Source organism: Poeciliopsis prolifica, unplaced genomic scaffold (genome assembly GCF_027474105.1).
Source record: "Poeciliopsis prolifica strain line A6 unplaced genomic scaffold, Auburn_PproV2 SCAFFOLD015, whole genome shotgun sequence".
In the NCBI taxonomy this organism is placed as follows: domain Eukaryota; kingdom Metazoa; phylum Chordata; class Actinopteri; order Cyprinodontiformes; family Poeciliidae; genus Poeciliopsis; species Poeciliopsis prolifica.
The window spans coordinates 4982443-5005624 of record NW_026562390.1 but is presented as its reverse complement, the minus strand read 5'-3'; the positions used below and the strand labels follow the sequence as shown (position 1 = coordinate 5005624).

Genomic DNA, 23182 nt, shown 5'->3' with positions numbered 1-23182 from the left:
AAAGCATAAGCTTTGAGCATCACTAATGCTGCAGCCAACACTTTAAATTAGGCACTCTGAGACCAGGAAAACTTTCAACGTTCTGGATATTTGGGAAGAGGGTATGTACCAGGCCTATTTTGGGGAATATACTGGAGCACTCAAGTACAGCTGTGCTTTATACTTTATGTAGTGACGTCAAAGCCGCCACCAGTGATTTTTTTGACCAGATGTTGACACTTGAAGGCAATCTCCCAACATTTGGTTGTTTCATTCTTCCTCCTATAAAACCCCTGCAATTTGAGCAACCATAAGTATAAGTTTGGTATGCTTTGATTTGTTAACTCACGGATCTTAAACGGTTGTACATGTACCACTGGCTCTATTGTAGATGTCTTCAGTGAAAAGAATTTTGATTTTAAAAGTAATTTAATGAATAAACAAAAACACAGAGGAAAGGTCTGATTTCATCATTTGAAATGTTTCTCAGTATGCTGGTTCTTGGACCATTCTCCAAAGATAAGACGTGGATGTGAAATCTTGTGTGAGACGGTTCCCTACTTCAAGGAGGAACATAGAGAGTCACTCATTGTTGAATTTCAAAGAACAGTAATAAAATATTGATGATCCTTGACACTTGCTGTTGAGACAATCAGCATTATTTGAAAAAGTTATTGAAACTTATTGATGCAACAATAGACCTCAGTGATTCTCCATTGCTCCATTGTTGCTAATATTTGCTTAAGGCAATACTGGAGGGTGATGCCTTTGAGCTCAGTATTTGTGTCTGGGGAAGTTTTTTTTTTTTTTTTTTCTCAGTCTTTTCTGTCTTACAACCATATGGGTAAATTGAAGTGAAGCATTAAAGTGTCTATTTATTTTAAGTTAATATATTTATTTTAGAGAAAGTTTACTTCATTCAAAGTTTAGACATTTGTAAGGAAAGTTAAACTCTTCCCCTTCAACTGCTTTATTGAAATTCTGCTGGCGACTCTCCGACTCTTTCAGGTAAATTGAATTGTGAAGGTGTTTCAAGACCTTGTCACTCAGCAAAGCAGACTTATCCTGAAGTCAGCTAATAGCCTCTCTGTCTTTAATGCTACCCTACTTCAGTTCTTACCCTGTACACATGGAGATTTGTTGTTTAGCCCTCCAGCAAAGCAAGTTATTTTCTTTCTGTTTCAGCTGTAGAAGATATTCCAAAACTCTTCTCTGAGCTAAAGATGAACTACATGTGCAGTTCTTGTTCTGGGAACTCACTTTTACATTCTATTATCATTAAAGGCTGCAACATTTTAATCAGCCAAAAGTTACAGACTGCATTCGATGTTGTATCAAAACACAACAATTAATCCATGTCTCTACAGTTCATTTTTGCTCCAATTATACATGAGTAACATAAAGAGCCAGATTAAAGTTTTTCAAGGGACACAGGGATGAGAACCTTCATTTTTGGACAAATATCCTTCGGTACAATGAAATGTAGCAGAAGTATTCATCCATAAGGATCACATTACAATTGGACAAAAGAAAGGGAAGCTTGCAAGTCTGAGAACACCATCCTGGCTGTGGCACAAACAAGTTATGTACATATTTTGTTGCAAAAGAAGTTAATTGTGCTTCACGAAATAGCTGGCATCATTGGAAACAAATATTATGTGGAAATATGAAAGCAATATTTCAAGATATTAGCCAGCAAATTAAATTTTAGGTGAAAATGGGTCTTGCAAATGATTTACTGAATCTAAGCTAAAACACTTGCAATGTGTGCTTTGGAATAGTCATCACACAGCCATGATCCCTCAGAAAATATGTGGGCAGAAGTGAAAAGCAGCACACAAGGGCACTTAGAAACCAGACTCCATTACACCAGCTTTCTTCAGAAAATTGCACCAAAGTTCAAGCAGCTTTTGGGGAACCACAAAAGTCAACCTTTGGAGAATAAAGGAGACTGGTAAAAACTCTGAATCCCACAAAGCACTGTGTTTCACAACTACAAACCCAGTGATAATTAAAATATCACTTTTTAATTTTGATAATCCTCACTGATCTAAAACAGGCAGTTTCATTTGTTACATTTTTTGAAGTGTGACATCTCTGCAATTTTTATAGACTCTGTTAGGCAGATCAAATGTCCTTGTGTCCTTTTAATTAAGAATTGTTCTGTAAATTGTTATTATTATTCCAGCAAATAAGACAGGCATTTGGAGGCACTATTTAATTTCTAACTCCTCGATTGTTTTATCATTAACTTTTAAGTTCTGTTCATGAAATGGATCTACAGCGGGCATTTTATTTATCTATTTATTTTTTCATATTTATGTTGGCCTCTTTAGCGTAGGTCCTACTATAGATGGTTCAGGAGCTTTTTGGTTTTGTTAAATGGCGTTATTTGTCACATTTGCCAGACCTTCTTCTCGAGTGTCAAAGCACTGGCTCCTCTGCGCTCTTTTAAAGAGTGAGAGGTTATTTAAGTTCTCTTCTTCATAAAAACTGCACATTTGGATGAACGGAATACAAATCAGTATTATCCTCCTCTGTTTTCACTTACCCTCCTCTCTGCCCCTACCATCTATCAAAGGTACGTGACGTGACGACGACAAACACAGACTCCATATGACCTGGGAGGTGTGAGTCAGACTCCGAACAGATTCTTTCAGAGGGATTCTCCATTCATGTGCAATCATCTTCAGCTTTGTTGTTTTTTTAAAGATTTGGTGAAATGGGATTTCATCTGTCTCTGTCCCTTTTCTACCCAACATTAATTCTCTGTCTGCGTTGTTTCCGTCTGCCTTTGCCTCTGTCATTTGCTGCAGGCAAAATGAATAAAATATGGGGGACCAGTGGAAAACATAAAATGAGATCATTAAAAGTTGAAATAATACAGGAAAAGGGGTATCCTTAGAGGTTGAAGCTTAATGCTTTTTCATCTATCTGCATAATCAGGTCATAATCTCTCTAAATCCAGTTCACTGGTTTGTGTACAGAAGTGTTGATGCAATTTTTTTTTCTAAAGCATTTAACAAGGGTCTAAAAACACTTAAAAATCCAGGGAATGGATATTTTAATATCTACAATTATTACAGTTATATGAGTATAAAATGGTGTTTTCATACAAACTTCGGGATATATAAATACAATAAAATGAGGAGCTATAATTTTGATCAATAAATTCAAATGTTGATCCAGTCAGAAAAAGTCAGCATTTACTCAGTGATGAAAATATCACATTAAGAAATAATTGTTTTTCCTGAACTCACTGGAGCCACAGTCACTGAAATTCCTTTTTCTTAAGACAGTCAAATTATTCAACATTGGATCATGAAGAGAAAGCGTCCTGGGTCCTGTCATGATCTCTATTCTTTAATAACTCAGAATTGTAACTGATGTTGATTTTCTCATTCACAAGTTTGTGACTATGTTACCCACATTTCTTTAGGTATCTCTTTCCGTCAGTGAGGAACTTTGACAAAAAAAGCCTTTTTCAACTGTGTGCTTTAAAGTATCATCAGCCCGAGGAGCTTATACTTGCCGACTCATAAGATAATACAAGAAAAGTGTGATAAATCAAAAACTGAAGTGAAGCTTTTAAAGACAATTGTAAGAATAAAGATGATTGATATTAATCACAGAAAATATTAAACAGAACTGGTGAGCTATCAACTCCTTTTTTCTTGTTAAAAGCCTGCCAGCTGAATTCTGTACAACTCGATACATTTAATGGGTTTTTGGCTCAGGCAGGTGAAGAGGCAGTTGCTGAAGGAAAGGAGTGGGGAGACAGAAGTGCATAAAGTGATTTCCATTTCTTTAAATTCCCACCTCAGGACTCAGTAAGTCCCTTTAAACTCGCTCTGTAATATTGAAAGTCATATCTTTCAAAGTTTAGCCTCGAATTACATCAACCTGTGCCTTTAGTCTTTGTTGTTTAATCTTACACACGACAGTAATTCAAGACACAGCCAGACACCATCAGTCCAAACCGATCTGTTGAAATCAATCCTTGAAATCAATAACCTTCTGATGGGGTTTGGCAGGAGGAAGACTCTGTTTCAATTTGCATCATAAAATGAACGTAAGCTACAACAATGGCATTAATTGGTGTTGGTTAAACTTCAGTGTTTCCAAACATAGAAGCTAATAATACACATTTACATAAGAAGGTGCTGACACTCCTCACACAACACTGCCATCTAGTGGCCAAAGCTTTCACTTTATTCATGTAACTGTCAACAAATTGAAAGTCCATGTTTTCTTTTTTGAAACCACAAATTTTAAGAAACAATTTATATATGTGGCCTTCGATTCATAATTAAAAGGTATTTTATAGCTGGAAACCTTCTAATATATGGACATGCAAATTAAACAGACTGGTTTGGCAAGTGTAGCATTAATCAGAGAAGAGCCCAAAACTTAGGTAAGAGAATATGCTGACAACACAACTATAAGTCATACGCTGCATAAATGTGGCATAAATCCACTAGTGGTGATGTTTTGCTAATTTAGAGACAGGAAAACCTCTGAAAGTTGAAAGATGGAGCTAATGCAATCCAGCAAGAAAAAACTCTGAGGCAGAAGTTCCCCTTCAACCTGGACATGGACAATGACGCAAAAGCAATAACAATGAAAGAGCAAAGCATGGCTGTGTTTTAAAATTGATGATACAAATGAAGTCTGTATCGCCTTTGGGATCATTTTATGTAAAGAAAAATGCCTGTGTCAGATTCAAACATTACAACAGCCGCCATTTTGCTTCATCCCTAAATAAGGAGCAGTTCATTTTAGGATTAGCCATGCTTTGTGAATGAGCATATAATTATGAAACTCTACTACTCTACATAAGGTGGCATTTCTGTGACTTATCCAAAGAGAGCACAATATAATAAAACCAGAGATTTGGTATTGAATAATGAGATTTAGAGCCAGTTTGTCCTCTGAGGGTTCATCAGTGAGAAGTTTTAAGTCTCTTGAGTGGTCCATAATGACACACAGTGATTTACTGTGGAGCTATAATCTGGCTATGAAAAATTAATTTATGAGTAGCCTTTTCCATGAAAGGTTCCTATTGTCTGTTAATTAACTTTTTTTCCCCCACAATGGAAGTGTATATGTGGACTTTCAAAGTGTATTGAAGTCACTTGTATAAGTATTAATTCTTAAAATATTTCAGATTTTGTCACATACAGCCCCAGATCTTATTGTATTTTAGAAGAATTGTGTGACAGACCAGCAAAAAAAAAAATTCACTGCAGCTAGGAAGTGGAAGATACATATGCAAATTAAGTCTTTACATATTACTCTGAAAAATACGGTGCATTCAATCCCCTGGAGTCAGTATTCAATATAAACACTTTTTGCTGTAATGACAGCTGCAGGTCATTTGGGGTTTGTCTTTAGTGCCTTTGTTAAATAAGAGTTTAAAATAATTTGTTTTTCAAAATGTCTGAGGCCGAGTGAGGATTGGTTAGAGAACATATTTTCAAGTGTTACCACAGATTTTATGGGGATTTTGAACTGCTATTTGACTGAGCCATTCTTAAATGAAATATTGTGACGTAGAGCAATCCCCCAACCAATCATTCCAGGGCACTTGTCACCAAATCGGCGTTGCAATTATACATACTCTGACAACATTGCCAGTATCTATCATAACGAACATGCTGGAGTCAGAGAGATTTTGAGGAAAATAGTAGATGATCACGTCCAAGTTGTCAGTGCGAATATGCGATCCCGACAGCCGTTACCCAAAATGTAGAGGGCGGAATACAATTTATTACATTTCCAAAACCAAAAACCACTTTGTTATATTAATAAAAAAGTGTTAATAAATATTGATGTAAGGAATGACATGACGAGAATATGAATGCATTTTGAAGGCGACTCATTCATTATTGCACAGTTAGTTCAACTGACTGATCTGCTAAACACTAATTTTCAATTTGATGTCTGGACCTAATGACGTTGAGCAGCGTTGTTAGCTAAACTGAATGGAAAAATGGGATTTCCATGAAGCATTTCCACTCATTTTAAAAGCTCATACAGTTTGGCATCATTATGTTGGTTGTGAACACATTAATAAAATATGCATTCATGGAGCTCTTTTGTGTTGGTTACTTGTAGAATTGACCAGCTGACATTTTTATAAGTGATCAGTATGTTCAATAAAGCCCAAATAAAAAAATGACCATCTTTAAAACTTTCTTTTGAAGGGAGATAAAAACTGAGCAGAATATAAAAGAAAACAATAAATACATTAATAAAGGTTGAATCTCCCAATTTTACAACCACTGATAAAACCCCTTTGTTTCCTGCACTTTGGAGGATCTTGCTGTATAAGCTCAAAGCAGTCTTGTCCATTAAATTGCTTTATTGGTGTTACTGAACTGTTTATGATGTCTTCATGAATATTTCATCTATGTTTAAGATAAGAGCAATATAGACTAGAAGTGTTTATTTGGTATTTAGCTACTATACTGGAGTGTGTTATTGTCACTTTAATTCTTTAGTATTCTGAACCAGACTAAAAATCAGTCTGTGTTTTTAAAATGTAGTTTTTTAATAATGGTAAATGTCATACATTAGACCCTGATTGCAAACAAAACAAATGGAGCTGTGTATCATTTGTTCATTACAGTAAGCATTTGCTTCCAGGATGACTTCCTACATAGAAACAAGTTTTGTCAAAAAAAAAAGTCCATCTCTCCATTTTCTAACACCTTTGTCCCTAGAGGGGTCGGAAGGGGTGCTGGTGTCTATCTCCAGCTAACGTTTTGGGCGAGAGGCGGGATTCACCCTGGACTGGTTGCCAGTCTGCCACAGGGCAACACAAAGACAGACAGGACAAACAACCATGTGCACACACTCACACCTAGGAAGAATTTGAAGAGACCAATTTACCTGACAGTCATGTTTTTGGCAGGGAATCGAACCGAGGACCTTCTTGCTGCAAGGCAACAGTGCTACCAACTACGCCATTGTGTAGCCAAATAAAAAAAAAAGTTATTGTGAGAAACAGAAAGTTAATGACGAGGCAAACATGAGGACAATCACCACGAAGCAACACATTCTGGGATACAAAATTCTGATTTAACACTGATGAAAAATGGACCAGAAACTATGATATTTTTAAACCTGATTCCAGAGTGTATACTGAACATAGGTTTCATGTTTCTGTTTCCAAGAGTCCCATTGTAACTCTGGTGGAGGTTTTGTAGAGATGCACTATTCATGTGGGAGAACTTGAAGAGCAGATGACACAGTTGGGAACAATTCACACAACTAAAGACTCTGATGCAAGATCTGCAAGAAGAAAGCCGTAAAACCAGCTTAAAGTGTGCTTGGAGCAATGTATGTATGCTACATTTGTATTAGTAAATTTCAATGCCATATAATATTATATATATACAGTATATATATATACTGTATACATACAGTGTATATATGCATGTGTATACTGGACACACCCTTGCTGCGTTGTTGCACCTGTCTCACTGGGGGCTCATCATCAGCGATTGCTTCCCTGCTGCCTGCCTGTCTGCCTACTCCTGGGTGTACCAGTCTGTGAAATCACTGCTAAGCACCGCTGAGCCTGCCAGCAAGCATGTATTATTGATTTAAATTGAAAACTGTTAACAAGATAAAGTGTGGACTTGAACTGCTTTTGCCGAAATTCGCGGCAACAGAAAGTGCCAGGTATGCCGTTACTTTCTGCTGCAGTTTATACATTCTGAAAAGTTGTCTTCTGTAACAAGCATAATTGAGCTCATATTTATATGATGCATTAACTTATATTAACTTATAAAGGTTTGTAGCACACTATTGGACATTTCAGTTCCAGGAAGGATTTTTAAACTTTTCTCAATAACGTGAACTCCTCCACAGTCAAAAATTTTGTGTTTAACGAATGAAACAAAATGTCATTAACTTCCATAAAGTTTAGAGTGTAGCACAGTTCTTTCACTGTTATCCTATCACAAAAGTATAAGAAAAAGGCAGAAACGAGAGAGCTGTCTGTGAGGACTGGGGTAATAGCAGGGTACCACAGTTATAAGCACACAGTTGCAAATAATTTTCTGGTCCAATTTTGCAAACTCCCTTCAAACAAACACTACTGATATAAATGTCATTTAGTAGATGCAAAGAAGACGTATTGACCTAAAGATGTCACACTTTGCCAACAACAATGTCCATCTTAGTTTGTCACAGTCCCAGTTCTTTCAAAGATTTTTTTTTTTCATTCTGCATATATGGGTGCATCTGCAATAATTGAGGCAGATGCTCTATTATTTAATATTTTGAAAAGTGTTTATTTGAAACTGGCCTCTGGGTCACATGCATTGATAAATGAAAGTCTCAAGTTGATTGACAACTTAAACAAAATAAAATATTATTCAAATGTATTGCAATTTGATAGAAATGATTAAGCTGCCAATCAACATTTTAGTGAAAAATGTGTTTTTACTTCAAATTCATGAACAAGTTCAAATGAAAGAATGTTTTTTTTTCAGTTGTTTAGTGTGAGAACACTTCAGTGCTATTCTGAAATTAATAAACTGCTTAGAAGTTGTTCAATATTACAACTGGTGGAAAATTGGAATAATATTCATTAAAACTAAGCTGCAGGGACAAAGCTCTGATTTAGAAATGTTCAAGCTACCTCTAGTGGTCAAAAGATGTACTTACATGCATACCTAATGTTAATAATATTCTAAAGACTTGTGTGTGTGTGTGTGAAAATGTGATAATTATTGTCAGAAAATCCTTTGTTGTCTCTTTTCTTGTATTTTCTGACAACAAAAGAGACTGAAGAGCATTGCATTGTTTTAATTGTATATTTGTCTCACAAAGGCCGACAAAGTGTTAAAATATTTAAAAAGACAACCATTTTGAGGGTTTAGAGTTCTCTTCAAAAATGTAACTAGATGACAGAAACGGTTAAAGGTGGGATTTTTTGTAAAGTAAATATAGTCACCAGCTTCTGTTGCTCCAACTTCTGGTTTCCAAAAAGTTGGAGAAACTGGGGGTTTATTGTACTACAAGAAAAATTAGATAGTGTCCAACTGAACTCACTCCTGGTGCAGTTGCAGGTTGAAAAAAGCAAAGATGAAAAAATAAAAGATGTACTGTAGCATTCTTTGAGGCCAATAATACAGTTCTTTATTCACTTGAGCATATTATGACAAACCAAGATGTCTATAAACATTGTCTGTACAATTAAAAACTAAGAAATTATTAAGATATGTTACACAATTTAACTGCTGGGCTTTGAAAAACAAATCTTTCTTTTTCATTGTTTGAGACTGAAACACACATTGTTTGAGGCTCAGCTCTTTGAAACAATAGAGCTGAGTTTAGGCATAAACTGCAGTAGATACATCACATACCGTTACAAAAAACCGAGTACATTTACAGCTTTGATCAATAATTTTCTGGCTCGTGCATTACTAATCGCTGCGATTTCGAGAGCTTGTCACTTTGTACACATCAAATTCGTTTTAATGGCTGCACCTGTGTCCCTCCTGCCTCCACCCTGTTGTGATAAAAGGTTTGCCAAATGTGCAGTGACACAAAAGTGAAGGTAGTAATGGCAATTTGTCAGCTGAGTGAGAGCATGGTCAGATTTTATTTGGCCTTCTGTACATTGCAGAATTTTTTTAGTACTTTTTTTTTGTATGAAATAATTCTTTCTTTCGTAAAATCATTTAAGTTTAACAACAATGGAATTAAACACAAGACAGGAATAGAGGATAACAAATCTTTATAATTCAGTTATATCAAAAAATGTAATAATGATCATTACACTACCACATTCTACGCAGGAGTACAACTACTTCAAATATTTTGTCTACACATACCATTTTCACATCCGACAGGCATTTTTACCCGAGAGATGTTTTAGGAACTTTCAAACAAAAACAAAAAACAAACAAAAGGTTTAAATAGATCTGTTTTTCTCACACTAAATGAGAGGATTGTAATTTAACATTGTTTTATGTCATCTTAATACTGAGGGTTAAAAAATTAGTGTTAAAATACTCAAGAGATCTAGAGAGAAATCAAAACTTCTAAACTGGCAGATTTAATACAATTTTCAAATATTTCCCGTTTAATTAAGAAAAATGTACTCTAATTTCTAATCAAAGAATAAAATGACTGAAAGTTTTTTTGCTTGCTTTCTCCCTGTAATTATTTTGTTCAAACTATTGAGAATTTAGTTTTGCACTCTCATCCTGCTTTTGAAACCTAATTCTGCATGTAAACAGCTACTGTTGCCATGATAATAACACTGTTAAAAATGACAAACAATGCAAGAATTGGACGAAATATCAATAATATACAACAGCAATTTTGTAACTAAATTACAATTACAAAACAAACAAAAAAAGAAAACAATTTGAAAAGCATCAACTTGCAACCGGAGTATTCTAGAACAATAAATGGAAACAAATAACCAGACTGTTGCTAAGATATTTTCAAATTTTAAATATGCCTTGTTTTCCAATCAGATAATAACAAATTTAACTTCAGCTTCAACATTAACTGGGGTCTCCACCTGAACAAACTAAAAGTAAGTGAATCTTTCCAAGAGGTTGTGCTATGTTTAATCTTACTCATGGTGTTGTACAAATACTACAATATCAGTAAAATATAGTTAAGATAAAATTGTTTCTCCTTAGATTTTTTTTTTTTTTACATCATCTGTGGTCTCTCAAGTTTAAACATCCATTTCATAATACAGGAAGTGAGACACTAACACAGACTCAAAAAAGGACTGCTAGCTTTTTAAAAAGTATTAAATATGTCTATTTTTTTTCCCTTGTTTAACCAGAAAAAAATGGATGAAGCTGAAGATCTGCAACTGAAGTCTGACACACAAACAGGGGAGAGAGCACCAGGTGGCCAGGACCCAACCTTCTTATATACTAAAGAAGACATAGGAACACAAGTCAAAAAAAATATTTTGTCTCGTCATAAGAGGGCAAAGTCATTTCAGAAATTCAAGAATAAACGGTAATCAATTGAAACATTACAATTATTCAAGGTTTATCATAAAAAAAATCTATTAATTACAGTGATGTTTAAACATTTATTTCCACAGAAAATCATGAGTTAGTCATTGAGACCTATTATCATTTTCTGACAGATTAACAGTCATTGAGACTAATACTGATAAATACTGATATTATTAATACATTAAGCTTTCATTTTATTCATTCATATTTCAATTTAATCTTTGAACTATTGGCAAAGATTGGAGATTAAATAAAATGAATACCCAATATGCTACCAAAATCACAGATATATTTGGCAGTGCGTATGTAGTCCCATTTGTAAGAATGTTGCAAGAAGCAGGCAGCCATATTAATTCAAGGCACATAGATCTAAAACGCTTGATGCTACACGTACTGATCAGATATACTTTATTACGTTGCCATCTACACAGGGTTGAAGAATCCTTCAAACAATATAAAGTCAGGATGACTTCAAGACAATGTGCACTGAAAAAGAAAAATTCTGTCCCTGTGAAAGAAAATGAGGTGAGACCAAGCTAAGTAACTTTAACAACTTTATTTTAAAAGCACTGGTTTAATCTTTCAATACTAATCTAATTATCTATAGCATTTGTGAATTGTGATTACCTGGAAATCCTTCTTAACTCATGAAGCTAGAAAGAAAGACTGGACATAAAACATCTTACAATTTCATAGAACTATTCTTTTCTTCAGAAACTGAGACATTAATTATCACAAAGACAAACTGACTTTATTGGCTTTCAAAAAAAAGTATTTAACAAATCTAATCCCGTTTCATCAGAAAAAAATGAATGAAACTATGGATCTGCCACCAACATTAGAGAGAGCATCAAGTGACCAGAACCCAACTATCCTATTTACTGAGGAAGATATGGCAACACTAGCCCAACAAAACGTCTTGCTTCGTCAGAAGATGGCAAAGTCATTTCAGCAATACAAGAATAAATGGTAAGCAGTTGAACCATTAGAAATATTTGAAGTTTAGCAAGTAAACAGTCTACAAATTGTTATCATTGTTACCTGGTTACGTTGGATGGACCGAATGTAAGGTGGTCACTTTGACCTTTCCATATGTGACACTGCGATATTAGAGATTCCATTAGCAGTGAGGTTAAATGCTAATTCTTTTTCTGTCTGACATAGTGCGTATTCAATACTTCAGGTACCAAATACTTCATGTATCTCTAAGTAATTGCAATAGATAAGCCTGAGATGTCATCACAAATGGCCATAATATCCATTTAAATCGAACGATTTAAAAGAATATTCATAAAGACATTAAGGATATCCTTTTTATTCATAAGAACATTGTATGTCATAAGGACATTAGGAATGTTATAAGTGGCTTTTAATTCTGAAAACATTATTTTTTTAGTTAGTGCTTTAACTCAAATACCTTGTCCCTTCTTCTCAGACCTTCTGTATTTTTAACTGGCAAACTTAAAATATGACTTTGTTTTTAGCTATTTTAATAGCTTTTACAAGTTTTACAAATAAGTCAAGTTGCACAAATAAAACATGCTTTAATATTAAAGCATTTCAGCTTTCAACTGTGTTCATTGCTTTAAAAGAATAACAGTATTTTATGTCTTACATTAAAAAATGTAACTATAAAGCTATGTTTAAAGCTGAGTGTCTTTACTCAGCTTTAAACATAGGCAACCATTATTTCCTCATCAAATGTCATAACAATATGGTTTCTCTGGCTTTTGCAATAACCCACAAAGAAATGTCCAAACAAAACTATGTCCTTCGTGGGAGAACCGTTTTGAAAAGTGCAAAAATACAGAAGGAATTCTGTCATTATTCTGCTGTTTGTTAGCTAACTCAACACATGTACAAAGTTTGCTAGCATTAGCATTTAGCCTCCAAACATATGTCCTGTTTTACACAATACTGATCACAAACTGCATAACATGGCTCACTTTTTGTCTCTCGACTCAATAACTTCTTCAACTCTAGAAGAGCTAACTGACCTGGATATATATAAAATATTACACATGCTTGGAACTTACATTAACTTCCAAAAGGTTTATTCTTCTTCTGTGTGACCACCCTGCTCTATGCCATCAATAAGACAAGCGCCCCCAGCGGCTATATGTGGAATTGCACCGAATGACTGAAAAAACACTAAAGAACATATTACAATGAAAAATTAAGGACAGAAAAATAAAAATAATGTTGGGTGCCTATTTTTATACATAGCGTTTATTTACTGATGACTTGTTTTTCACCTCTCTACATTATGTTCAAGCATTTATCTCCATAATCAATCAAAAATCAGTCAGACAGACTTTTTATTATAACATTCTGACAGATACATGTAATTAATACTGCTGTGATTATTTATAATATATTAAATGGCTTTTTTTTTTTTTTTTTTTTTTTTCCATCGCATGTTTCAATCCAATCTTTGTGCCCCTGACTCACCAGAAATTAGAGGCCAAATATAGCAAATTCTCAATCTGCTAGCGAAATTATGGATAGCTTCGGCAGTGCATTTATGGCACAATGATCAAATGTCTTTTTTCACCTTGCCATCTACACAGGGTTGAAGAAACCTTCAAAAAATATAAACTCAAAACTGCTTCAAGACGTTATGAAGCGAAGGACAAAATTTCTGTTATTGTGACAGAAAACAAGGTGAGACTAAACTGTATAAATTGAATAATTCTTAAGTATGAGGTATGTTTTAACTGTAAGGTTAAAAAAGAAAAAAAATCACACAGCATGGACACTGTCTCCCTTTCTTGATGGCCAATCATTACTATGTTCTATGTGCTGTATTAAATGTCTATGGCTCTGAATTTTTAAGGCATAAGTTTAATCCTTTAAAGAACATTTCATAATTGATCATAATAATCTAAATAATCATACAGCATGAGTCAATTCTTATTACTTGGAAGTCCTTATTAACTCATAAAGCTAAAGCTAAGTTGAACAAAACCATCTTACAATTTTAATAACGTATTCATTTCTAACTTCAGAAACAGATTAATTAATTGTCACAAACACAAAAACACAACTGCCTTTCAAAAAAGTATTTATTAAATCTATTCTTTACCTTGTTTACTCAGAAAGAAATGGATGAAGCTGAGGATCTGAAAGTGAGCTGTCATACTCAAACAGGAAAGAGAGCATCAAGTGGCCCCGACCCAACCCTCTTATTTGCTGAAGAGTTGGCACAAGCCCACCAAGGCATGCTGCATTGTCAAAAGTTGGCAAAGTCAATTCAGGAATACAAGAACAAATGGTAAACAATTGAATCATTAGAATTATTTGGAGTTCAGCATGAAAATAATCTAGTTATTAAAGTCATGTTTAAGCATTCATGTCCATATGCAATCAATAATTAGCCAGACAGACATTTTATTATAATGTTCTGACAGATTTACTAGACTTATTAATTGATAATGTAGTAAAGGCTCTTCTTTTTTTCTTCTTGCATATTTTTATAAAATGTTTTCTCTCTTGGCTCTCCACAGACTAGAGGCAAAACAAAAAGAACTCTCAGTATGCAGGCAAAATTTTGGATATATCTTTCAGTGCAGTTGTAGAATGGTGATCAGATGTCTTTTTTACTTTGCTATCTACACAGGAGTGAAGAAAACTTCATAAAATGTCAGCTCAAGGTGAATTCCATATCTTGTGAAGAGGAGAAAAATTATGTCTCTGTGTCAGAAAATGAGGTGAGCCCAAGCTGAGTAATTTCAATAATTAGTATGATTTCATATGATAAGTCATTAATCCTCCCAGGAACATTTCAATTTATATTGATGAAATAATCATATTGAATTTGTCTATTCTAAATGCCAAGAAATCCTTCTTAACTCACAAATCTAAAACAAAAGACTGGACATAAACATTTTGCAATTTTATTTATTTCTGAAGTCTGATACACAAACAGCAGAGAGAGTATCAGGAGACCAGAAACCAACCTGCTTATTTACTGAAGAAGAGATGGCAAGACTAGCCCAGCAAAACATCTTGCTTCGTAAAAAGATGGCAAAGTCATTTCAGCAATACAAGAATAAATGGTAAATGGTTGAAACATTAGAAATATTTGAAGTTCAGCATGAAAATTAAATCAACTAATTATTGTCATGTTCAAAACTGTAATAAAATAAGCAATCGATAATTAATCAAACAGGCTTTGTATTATAATCTTCTGACAAATGAATGGGATTAATACTGATATTAATTAGAAAATATTAATTTTATTTTTTTTTTCTTGCACACTTGTTTCACCACAGATAAAATGAATACTCAAACAAATTCTGAAATCAAATAAAATTTATTTTTAACATGTAAAACAAGAGTCCAAAAAATCAAAATGTTGTATTATGCATTTCTTTGGTAGTGCAGTTGAATGACCGGGTGTTTTATGTTTTTTTTTTTTTTTTACCTTGCCATTTCACAGGATTGAACCAACCTTCCAAAAATGTCATGTTCGTGTGACTTCAAATCCTTATGCAGAGAAGGAGAAAATTTCAATCACTGTTACAGAAAATGAGGTGAGACCAAGCGAATTAACTTCAACAATTTCTATGTATGACTTTATATGTTTACAATACGAGCTTTTTCCTCCCAAGAACATTTAAATGAATTTGGCACTGATCGCAAATGATGCCACTATTGCCTGGATGTTCAGGTGACAGTGCAGGAATCTTACCAAGTTTTTGCTCAGCAATTGGTGTACATGAAACCATTGATTCATCAATGCTCAGCAGTTAATTTTTCTAATTAGATATCAATTTGGAAAAGCAAATGAGTGTAGTGAGCAACACTGTTGTGAGCAACTCCTACCACTATATTAGCTCGGTGTCATATAAAAGTTTTTCATCTTGAGTTTATTTCTGGTTAGCAAACAACAATTTGGTGGGCATTAAAATGCACTTCTTTATAACTTAAATCAGCCAATCACAAACAAAATTAGCTTTTCAGACACACGGACATTTCCCCAAAAATACCACTCTTGTTTGCCCGAAACTAAAATGGTTAAGGTGCAGTGATCTAGATTTGGTAGTTTGATGTAATTTGTGATCATTGCCATTGAATCTGTTAATTATGCACAGGCTCAACATTAAGATATTTATCAATTGTGCCATTCATCCTTTTTATTGTAGTTGTTAACAATTTTATAATTGTTCTTTACGTAAATATGTGCTTTCCTGTGACTGGTAGTATTGAAGTAATTTTGTGAGACATTCTCTCTGACATAGAAATTTGTGCCGCTGAGAGTGCAAAACACTGGTGTCGAACGTGTGTATTTCACCTTTAAGCCCTTTGATTTTGTGAAAAACATTTTCACTATCAAAAGTCAGGATGGAAACATTATCAAAACTATCAAAGACCACCTTCTCAGGCCAGGTGTGTAGACCTCTGACACAAAACATTAATTCCACATCAGTCACTCACATACTGCAATTTTAACTCTGAAATCATAAAATTAGTGGACCAAAACTTATGACAAGCTGACCTAATGAAATGAAAAAAATATTTCCTTACATTTTGGATCCAGGAGAATCATACAGAATGAAAATTCATTTCTCCTCCGACCACTCCGGCCTCTTTGAGCAGCTGCTAGTCTTTAAGTTTAAAAGAGACTGTCAGCAGTCAGAAACATTTGACATCATGCGCCTCTTGGAGGTCATCCGTCAAACACCTCAGAATGAGGACTCTCAAGCCAGATCAGAAGTAGAGAAGAGCTTTCAGACTGCGAAGAAGACATCTCTGACAGGGTAAGTAGTGAAACATTTAGCAGTTTGTTACTATTACTTGATGTTGCCTAATGTAACAAGTTTGTTTTTTGCTTCTGCAGATGTGAGGTCTTTCTGAGACCAGTGGTGTATCTCAGGAAATATTTATTGCCTAAGAACATTGCAAACATCAAAGGCATAGATATGTCTGTTCAATTTTTGATCTCTCACATTTTGTTGTTGTTCTCAAATGTTTAACTAAGACTTTTGCCTGTTATTAATTGTCACTGAAAGCCTTGTGGCTCTAAATGTACTGTCACGTTTACCATATCATTTCATCTTTTCAGAGATTTGGAGAAAAAGCCACTTAATTGGAGGAACTACTCTTGGCGATTTCACTTGCTTCTTTATCTAGAGGAGTACGCAATTTCTACCGAGCTTGAGAAATGCAACCAAGAAGATATACTTGTTGTCACTCATCAAAGTGAAAAACGTATACTGATTTTAAAGGTGACACTTCTAGCTGAGACACAAAGTCTAATAAATTACAACTTTGTGTCACATTAACAATAAACGTAAATCTTTTTGGTAATGTTGCATCAGGCGGAAGATGTCTCAAACATGTCTAATGTTGTTCTGACTGGATGCAAGGCACTGGTGGCTCCGTTGAAACAGCAGGGTGACAAGATATACAAAGGATGGGTCGATGATGTGGATGAGGAGCAAATCTACATTAGATTTGAGGAAATGTAAGAATGCATCAAAAGTAATTGGAAACTTAATTTTTTTTTTCTTTATAACCTTGTCTATTTTCAGACTATTAATTTAGTCTCCCTCTGCAAAAAGAAGTATCAAGTTAATAAAATTAGTTCAAACTATTTTCCAACAAATGAGTGAGTTTACATTTTAAATTTAGGCTTGAATGTGCAGACACTCTATGCAGTTTAATTGAGGTTGAGATATTTTCCAAAGCACAAAAATCAGACAAACATTTCTGTAAATAAAGGTTTTATTTAGACACCCCAAAGGACTTGTATCTACAAAATACAGTAAAAGATGGTTAGAAAGTGCTGAATATACTGTGTATGTAACAGCACAATTTTCAGATTTCTGAGTCATGAAAAAAATAAATAATTCCTTTCAGTTCATGGTGCTTTTCATTGGTTTATCACATAAAATGCTGATAAAATAAATAGCAGTTTGTTGTTCTAGTATTTCAACAGTGGAGAATTTCCACAGATATAAACATGATTGCAAGCTACAGTGTATTTTTAATTTTTTTGTCATGTTCTTGTTTAGTACTGACTCAGTTGCTTTGAATTTAAATTCAGGTTTCCAAAAGAATACGATGTAGGCGTGAGGTGCAGCGTTGTGTTTTCACTTCAAAGAATACCACTACGTATGCAACACAGAGCAGCAGCACTAGCGCGCAAGCATTTACTAAGGGATTTACTCTTCCCTGTTGGGCTATGTTCTGCATACAATTCATGCCTTGTACCTGTTATCCCAAAATGCTCCAGGTCAGTATGTAATAAAGTCAACACTACCTTGAAAATCAAGTTGCTTTGCCAGGTTTACCACTAAAGTAACTACAAATGATTTCTCCATCTCCAGTTCACCAATGATTGAAAACAACCCAGAGCAACGAAAGGCTATTCGACACATTCTAGCCCGTTCTGCAAAACCTGCCCCTTACCTCATATTTGGTCCACCTGGCACAGGTATGGTATGAGTTTTAGTATGCCAAGACCAAACTGATTGGCATGTAATACAATTTGCATTTCTCTTATCAATCGTGGGTCAGGCAAAACAGTAACTTTGGTTGAAGTCATCAAGCAGATTGTGTCAACTCAAGACTCCAAAATCCTGGTTTGTGCACCCTCCAACAGCGCAACAGATTACCTCTGTGAGAGGATCCTGGAAGAAAACATTGTACCCCACAAAGTGTTTCGCCTTTACTCCATAAGCTACAAAGTGGAAAAGATCCCTCAACATGTGAAGGTCTGGATTCTGTTTGTTTTTATTTTCTTTATTACAACTAAAATGAAGGAGAGAAAAGACAGCATGACCAACAATGGTCAATATTTTAGAGGGACAGATACCATAAAATATTTTTTGTAAACGTTAACTTCTATTGTATTCATATTAATGTGTACTAGACATGCTTTTATGTGTCTGTTTTAACTACAGATGCACTGTAGCTTTAATGTTGCAACAAACTCTTTTGAGATACCGACCAAAAGGGAGCTGATGACATACCAGATCATGGTCACCACCCTTCAAACTGCTGGAAGGTATTATATTCTACTGGAGATGTCACAATCAGAAAGCTTCTCTGTCACAAATACTAATCAGAGTGATTTTAAAACAGGAACCAGGTTACAAAAAAAGCCCAATTTAACATTTTATTAAAATGGACATAATGCATAAGATTTAACAGTCAGTAGATTTATTGTGCATCAAATTAACATTCTCCATTTTATCTATGCTACAAATTTTACACTCAAATCTCTCATCAATGTTGTTACAATTTGCCAATCCATATTGCAGTTATACTCTGTGGAAGTGATTTAAAAACCCAGATAGGAAACAAGCAACAGGTAAATGAAATAAAGTTTTATTAGGGACTCTGACACCAAACATAAAAAAATAAAAATCTTCATAAGTGTGCTGAGCCCCACTTGTTACTGAAATTGCAAAATATTTCAGTATTTTTTGCCAACTTTCTGCTTCAGGGAAATGATTTCTTTGATGATGGCACAATTTTTACACAAATTCTCACATATTCAGAAAGAGTCAGAAAGGCTAAATTGATTTAGTGAGTTGATGTTCAGATCTGTGGTATCTCTAGCTGATCTCAAAGTTCTCGTCTTTCCCGTGATTATCCTGAAGGCTCTTATTTGTAATTTTTTTTCACCCATTTCAAGGCATCAAAGAAATTGGGCCCATTTGCAGCAAGTTGAAATCTTGTGAGAAATTCCTTATCGAAACAAATGAAATATGATGTTTATCCAAGCTGCAACATGTGCAATGATTAACCTTAAATTGCTGAATGTAAACATGCACTTCCTTTTTTACAGACTAGTGACAGGTGGCATTCCTCCAGACCATTACAGTTACATCATTGTGGATGAAGCAGGCCAGGCTATAGAAACAGAGTGTTTAATTCCAATAGCTGGTGAGCAAGGTGACTTTGTTTAAAATACTATATACTAAGCATGTATTTTATAATGTATTCAATGGATTTCTGACAGGATTGCTGAAACCACATAGTGGCCAAGTGGTTCTGGCAGGTGACCCGAAACAGTTGGGACCTATTATTTTATCAAAAATAGCAGAGAGAAACGGCTTGGGTGAGCACCTTGCATACAGTGTTATTGATACGTAAAGGTCTAAGTATATAATCAAAATATGATTCAAAACATGGCAAACATTTCTGGATTAAAAAATTTGATTATCTGCTTTGGTAATTAGATCATCTGACTACCTTATGAAAATGGAATGAAACATTATCTTAGCTGTAAATGCTGCAAAATCTAATTTGTAAGCTCAGTTTTTGCCTTTTTTAAGTGTGTGAAACAGTCAGAAAATGGTGACTATTCACGTGTTTCGAGTAGGATAATAGTGTTCACTATTTTCAGGTGTGTCCATGCTGGAGAGACTAATGACGGATATCAGACTGTACAAACAACACAAGATCAACGGCTTCAACAGTCGCTATATGACTAAACTACTCAGGAACTATAGGTTTGCTTTTTGTGAAGATGTTTTTGTGGCATAAATTAGTTAATCTCTGTCAATTTGAATCTGGTTCATTCCTACTTCATCCCAAACTTTAACCATTTTCAAGAAAACCTTTTATATCAGTTTATGGGGATAGATTAAAGGCTCAGTCTTAAGTTAGTTTTACACTATACAATATAGATTTACATTGTTTCTAATCATTTCAGGTTTAATATCTGTTTTGAACTAGCCTCATTTCCTTGTTCTAGAAAACCAAGTAGATTATAATTACTTTTAGATCAGTATTGACCAGAGTGGATAAGCAATAATTCCAAAGTTTGTGCAAAAACTTAAATGGGGTTAAATGATCATCACTGTTTTTTTTTTGTCACTATCAACAAAAAGCTTCCTTCCTCAATTCTCTCCAAACGTTCCCACATCTTCTTTGCTTTTCCTTAGATCTCATCCTGCGATTCTGAAAATACCCAATGAGTTGTTCTATGACTCCGAACTCCAGTTCTGCAGTTCCCTTGAGGATTGCTTGTATAGTAACTGGGAACTTCTGCCAAGGAAGGTAATTAGAACCAAGACAGAAAATATCTTGCCATCAACTTCTCTTCATCTCTAATCTTATCTCGTTTCTCTGAGGATCAGGATTTTCCTCTAATGTTCCACGGGGTTGCAGGCATGAAAGAACAAGACCTCAACAGCCCATCTGTTTACAATATGGCTGAGGTGGATGTATTGAAGGAATACTTAAAATCCTTAATCAAATATCGCCGCAGAAATGGTCTAGACAAAATTGGACCCAAGGAAATTGGCATTGTTACTCCATACTCAAAACAAGTAAGTATTTAAGCTTTATGTTCATTATTAATGTGTTCGTAACTTCTATAACTGCGGTAAAGCTCTGTAAATTCTGTGTCAAATAAAGACTTTTTAAGGACAGTCTTTATTACCAAAGCAGCAGAATGTGCAATTATCTTTGTCCTCATTGTCCTGCTTATGTTCTGACAGGTGGAGAAGATTAATGCAGCCTTTCACAAAGACAAGGATCTAGTCAAAGAGGACTTGGAGAATGTCCTGGTATGACACTTTTCAGAAATTACTACAATTTCGTTCACATATTAAATAAACTCTCAATTTGTTTCCTTTTTCTGAAGGTTGGCACGGTTGAGATCTTTCAGGGTAAAGAGTCAGATGTGATCCTGATGTCCACGGTGCGCAGCAATCCCGTCCTGACTGCACCTAATCAACATTTCAGCTTGGGCTTTGTAAAGGATGAGAAGGTGAGAAATATCTCACTGTTCTTAGATATGTTCTCCTCACATGTTTTTCACTCATTGCCAGAGTGGTGGTAGTTTATATAACGCAGCAGCATCAACAACTTCTACTCTACTAAGATTAAAAAGGCTTCCGTTTTCTCTCATTGCAATAGCACAATCTTACAATTTCTTTGACACCATGGAAAAGCTTTAAAATACTTCCCGTATGTGCAACTTTTTTTCTTTAGTTTTGAAAATGATGTTTGTTATAGGATGTATTTGATTTTCTTCTGAATCTTCCACATGATTTGTTTGAAAAGAAAAGAAGAAGAATGTTTTATCATTTATTTTTACTTCTCAGCCTAGTGACCAATTTATTTCCAACACAATCATTAGAGTTCCCTCTACATTTATCTGCACTCAATCTAAAGATGTGCAAAATCCTGAAAATAACTGACTTTTTATCGCAGTTGCATAATCTCACCCTGTAGCAAATTTAAGAACCATAAAATAAATCTACATTTATTCCAACACTTTTTTAAGTTTATACTACTTTGATAAACGTTTATTAGAAGACCTTTGTCATTGGGCTGTCAATATATTTGACCCTATGTATTTACAATCTGAATCTCTTTAGAGATTCAACGTGGCAATGACTCGAGCCAAAAACCTGCTGGTGGTGGTTGGAGACCCCAGAGTCCTGGAAATAGATCCTGTGTGGAATAAGTATGCCTATGTATTTTCTTACAAGTACAAGTACAAAGATTTGGCAGAAATCAGTCTGACATGTCTTGCTTTTATTTCTTAGGCTTATCCATTACTGTTTAAAAGAAAGAGCATACCGTGGCATCAATATTTATGATCTGAAGGAAGGCACAGAGGTTGCTGACCTTTCCCCAAGCTCTGGGTAAATAGCAGATTTGCAGATCCAGAGACATTGTTGTCTGTTAATTATTTTAATGATAAATGTTTGTGTTACAGCTGTCAGCAGAAAGTGAGACCAAAGGTCGCATTCAGCTGGTAGAATAAAAAGCATTCAACACAGAAATAAACTTCATCCAAACCCTGTTTCACTATTTCATTCTGAAGGTAATCAAGAATCTGAAGTTTGTTGCATATTTAATGTAGCATGTGCAAGACATACAAAACAATGTACCATTCAGACAACACAGTACAAATCCTTCATTCAAAACCATTAATAACATTTCATTTCATGGAGACTTTCAGACTCCAGAGTGAGAATATGCTTCAGTTATCCAGTATTAAGTTTTTACCTGCCTTCCTATCCTTCTTACTATGTGAGGTGTTAAATTAAACCCACATCCTGGAAAGAAATGAAAGAAGTTATTATCTTGTGGCTTTTTGTATCTCAGTATTCCTAACTCTTTTTTTTACCTTACTGGTTTTATATAAATAGAAAAAAAAAAACGAGCTAATAGTCCTGAATATTTTTTCTATTTTTAAGAAAAAAATATTTTTTTTCAAG

General features: G+C 34.6%; 1 protein-coding gene across 1 annotated transcript; it reads left to right on the top strand.

Moving 5' to 3' along the window:
- Nucleotides 1-10472: 10472 nt before the first annotated feature.
- On the top strand, nucleotides 10473-22783 carry LOC129366697 (putative helicase mov-10-B.1). Its single transcript, XM_055040687.1, has 28 exons — nucleotides 10473-10543; nucleotides 10805-10986; nucleotides 11420-11513; nucleotides 11791-11957; nucleotides 13559-13652; nucleotides 14087-14262; nucleotides 14608-14698; nucleotides 14901-15046; nucleotides 15430-15523; nucleotides 16232-16379; nucleotides 16531-16750; nucleotides 16831-16914; nucleotides 17056-17218; nucleotides 17312-17457; nucleotides 18040-18228; nucleotides 18323-18429; nucleotides 18513-18709; nucleotides 18899-19002; nucleotides 19789-19886; nucleotides 19963-20061; nucleotides 20350-20455; nucleotides 20891-21005; nucleotides 21086-21277; nucleotides 21449-21517; nucleotides 21595-21720; nucleotides 22334-22422; nucleotides 22505-22603; nucleotides 22678-22783. The coding sequence occupies exons 2-28, from the start codon at nucleotides 10811-10813 to the stop codon at nucleotides 22718-22720; spliced, it is 3432 nt and encodes a 1143-aa protein (XP_054896662.1). The 5' UTR covers nucleotides 10473-10543; nucleotides 10805-10810; the 3' UTR covers nucleotides 22721-22783.
- Nucleotides 22784-23182: the final 399 nt, after the last annotated feature.

Coding starts and splice junctions, on each gene's coding strand:
- LOC129366697 (XM_055040687.1), top strand. CDS start 10,811: ATGGATGAAGCTGAAGATCTGCAACTGAAGTCTGACACACAAACAGGG. Junction 18,430..18,512: donor ATTTGGTCCACCTGGCACAG/GTATGGTATGAG, acceptor ATCGTGGGTCAG/GCAAAACAGTAACTTTGGTT. Junction 18,710..18,898: donor AGATCCCTCAACATGTGAAG/GTCTGGATTCTG, acceptor TTTTAACTACAG/ATGCACTGTAGCTTTAATGT.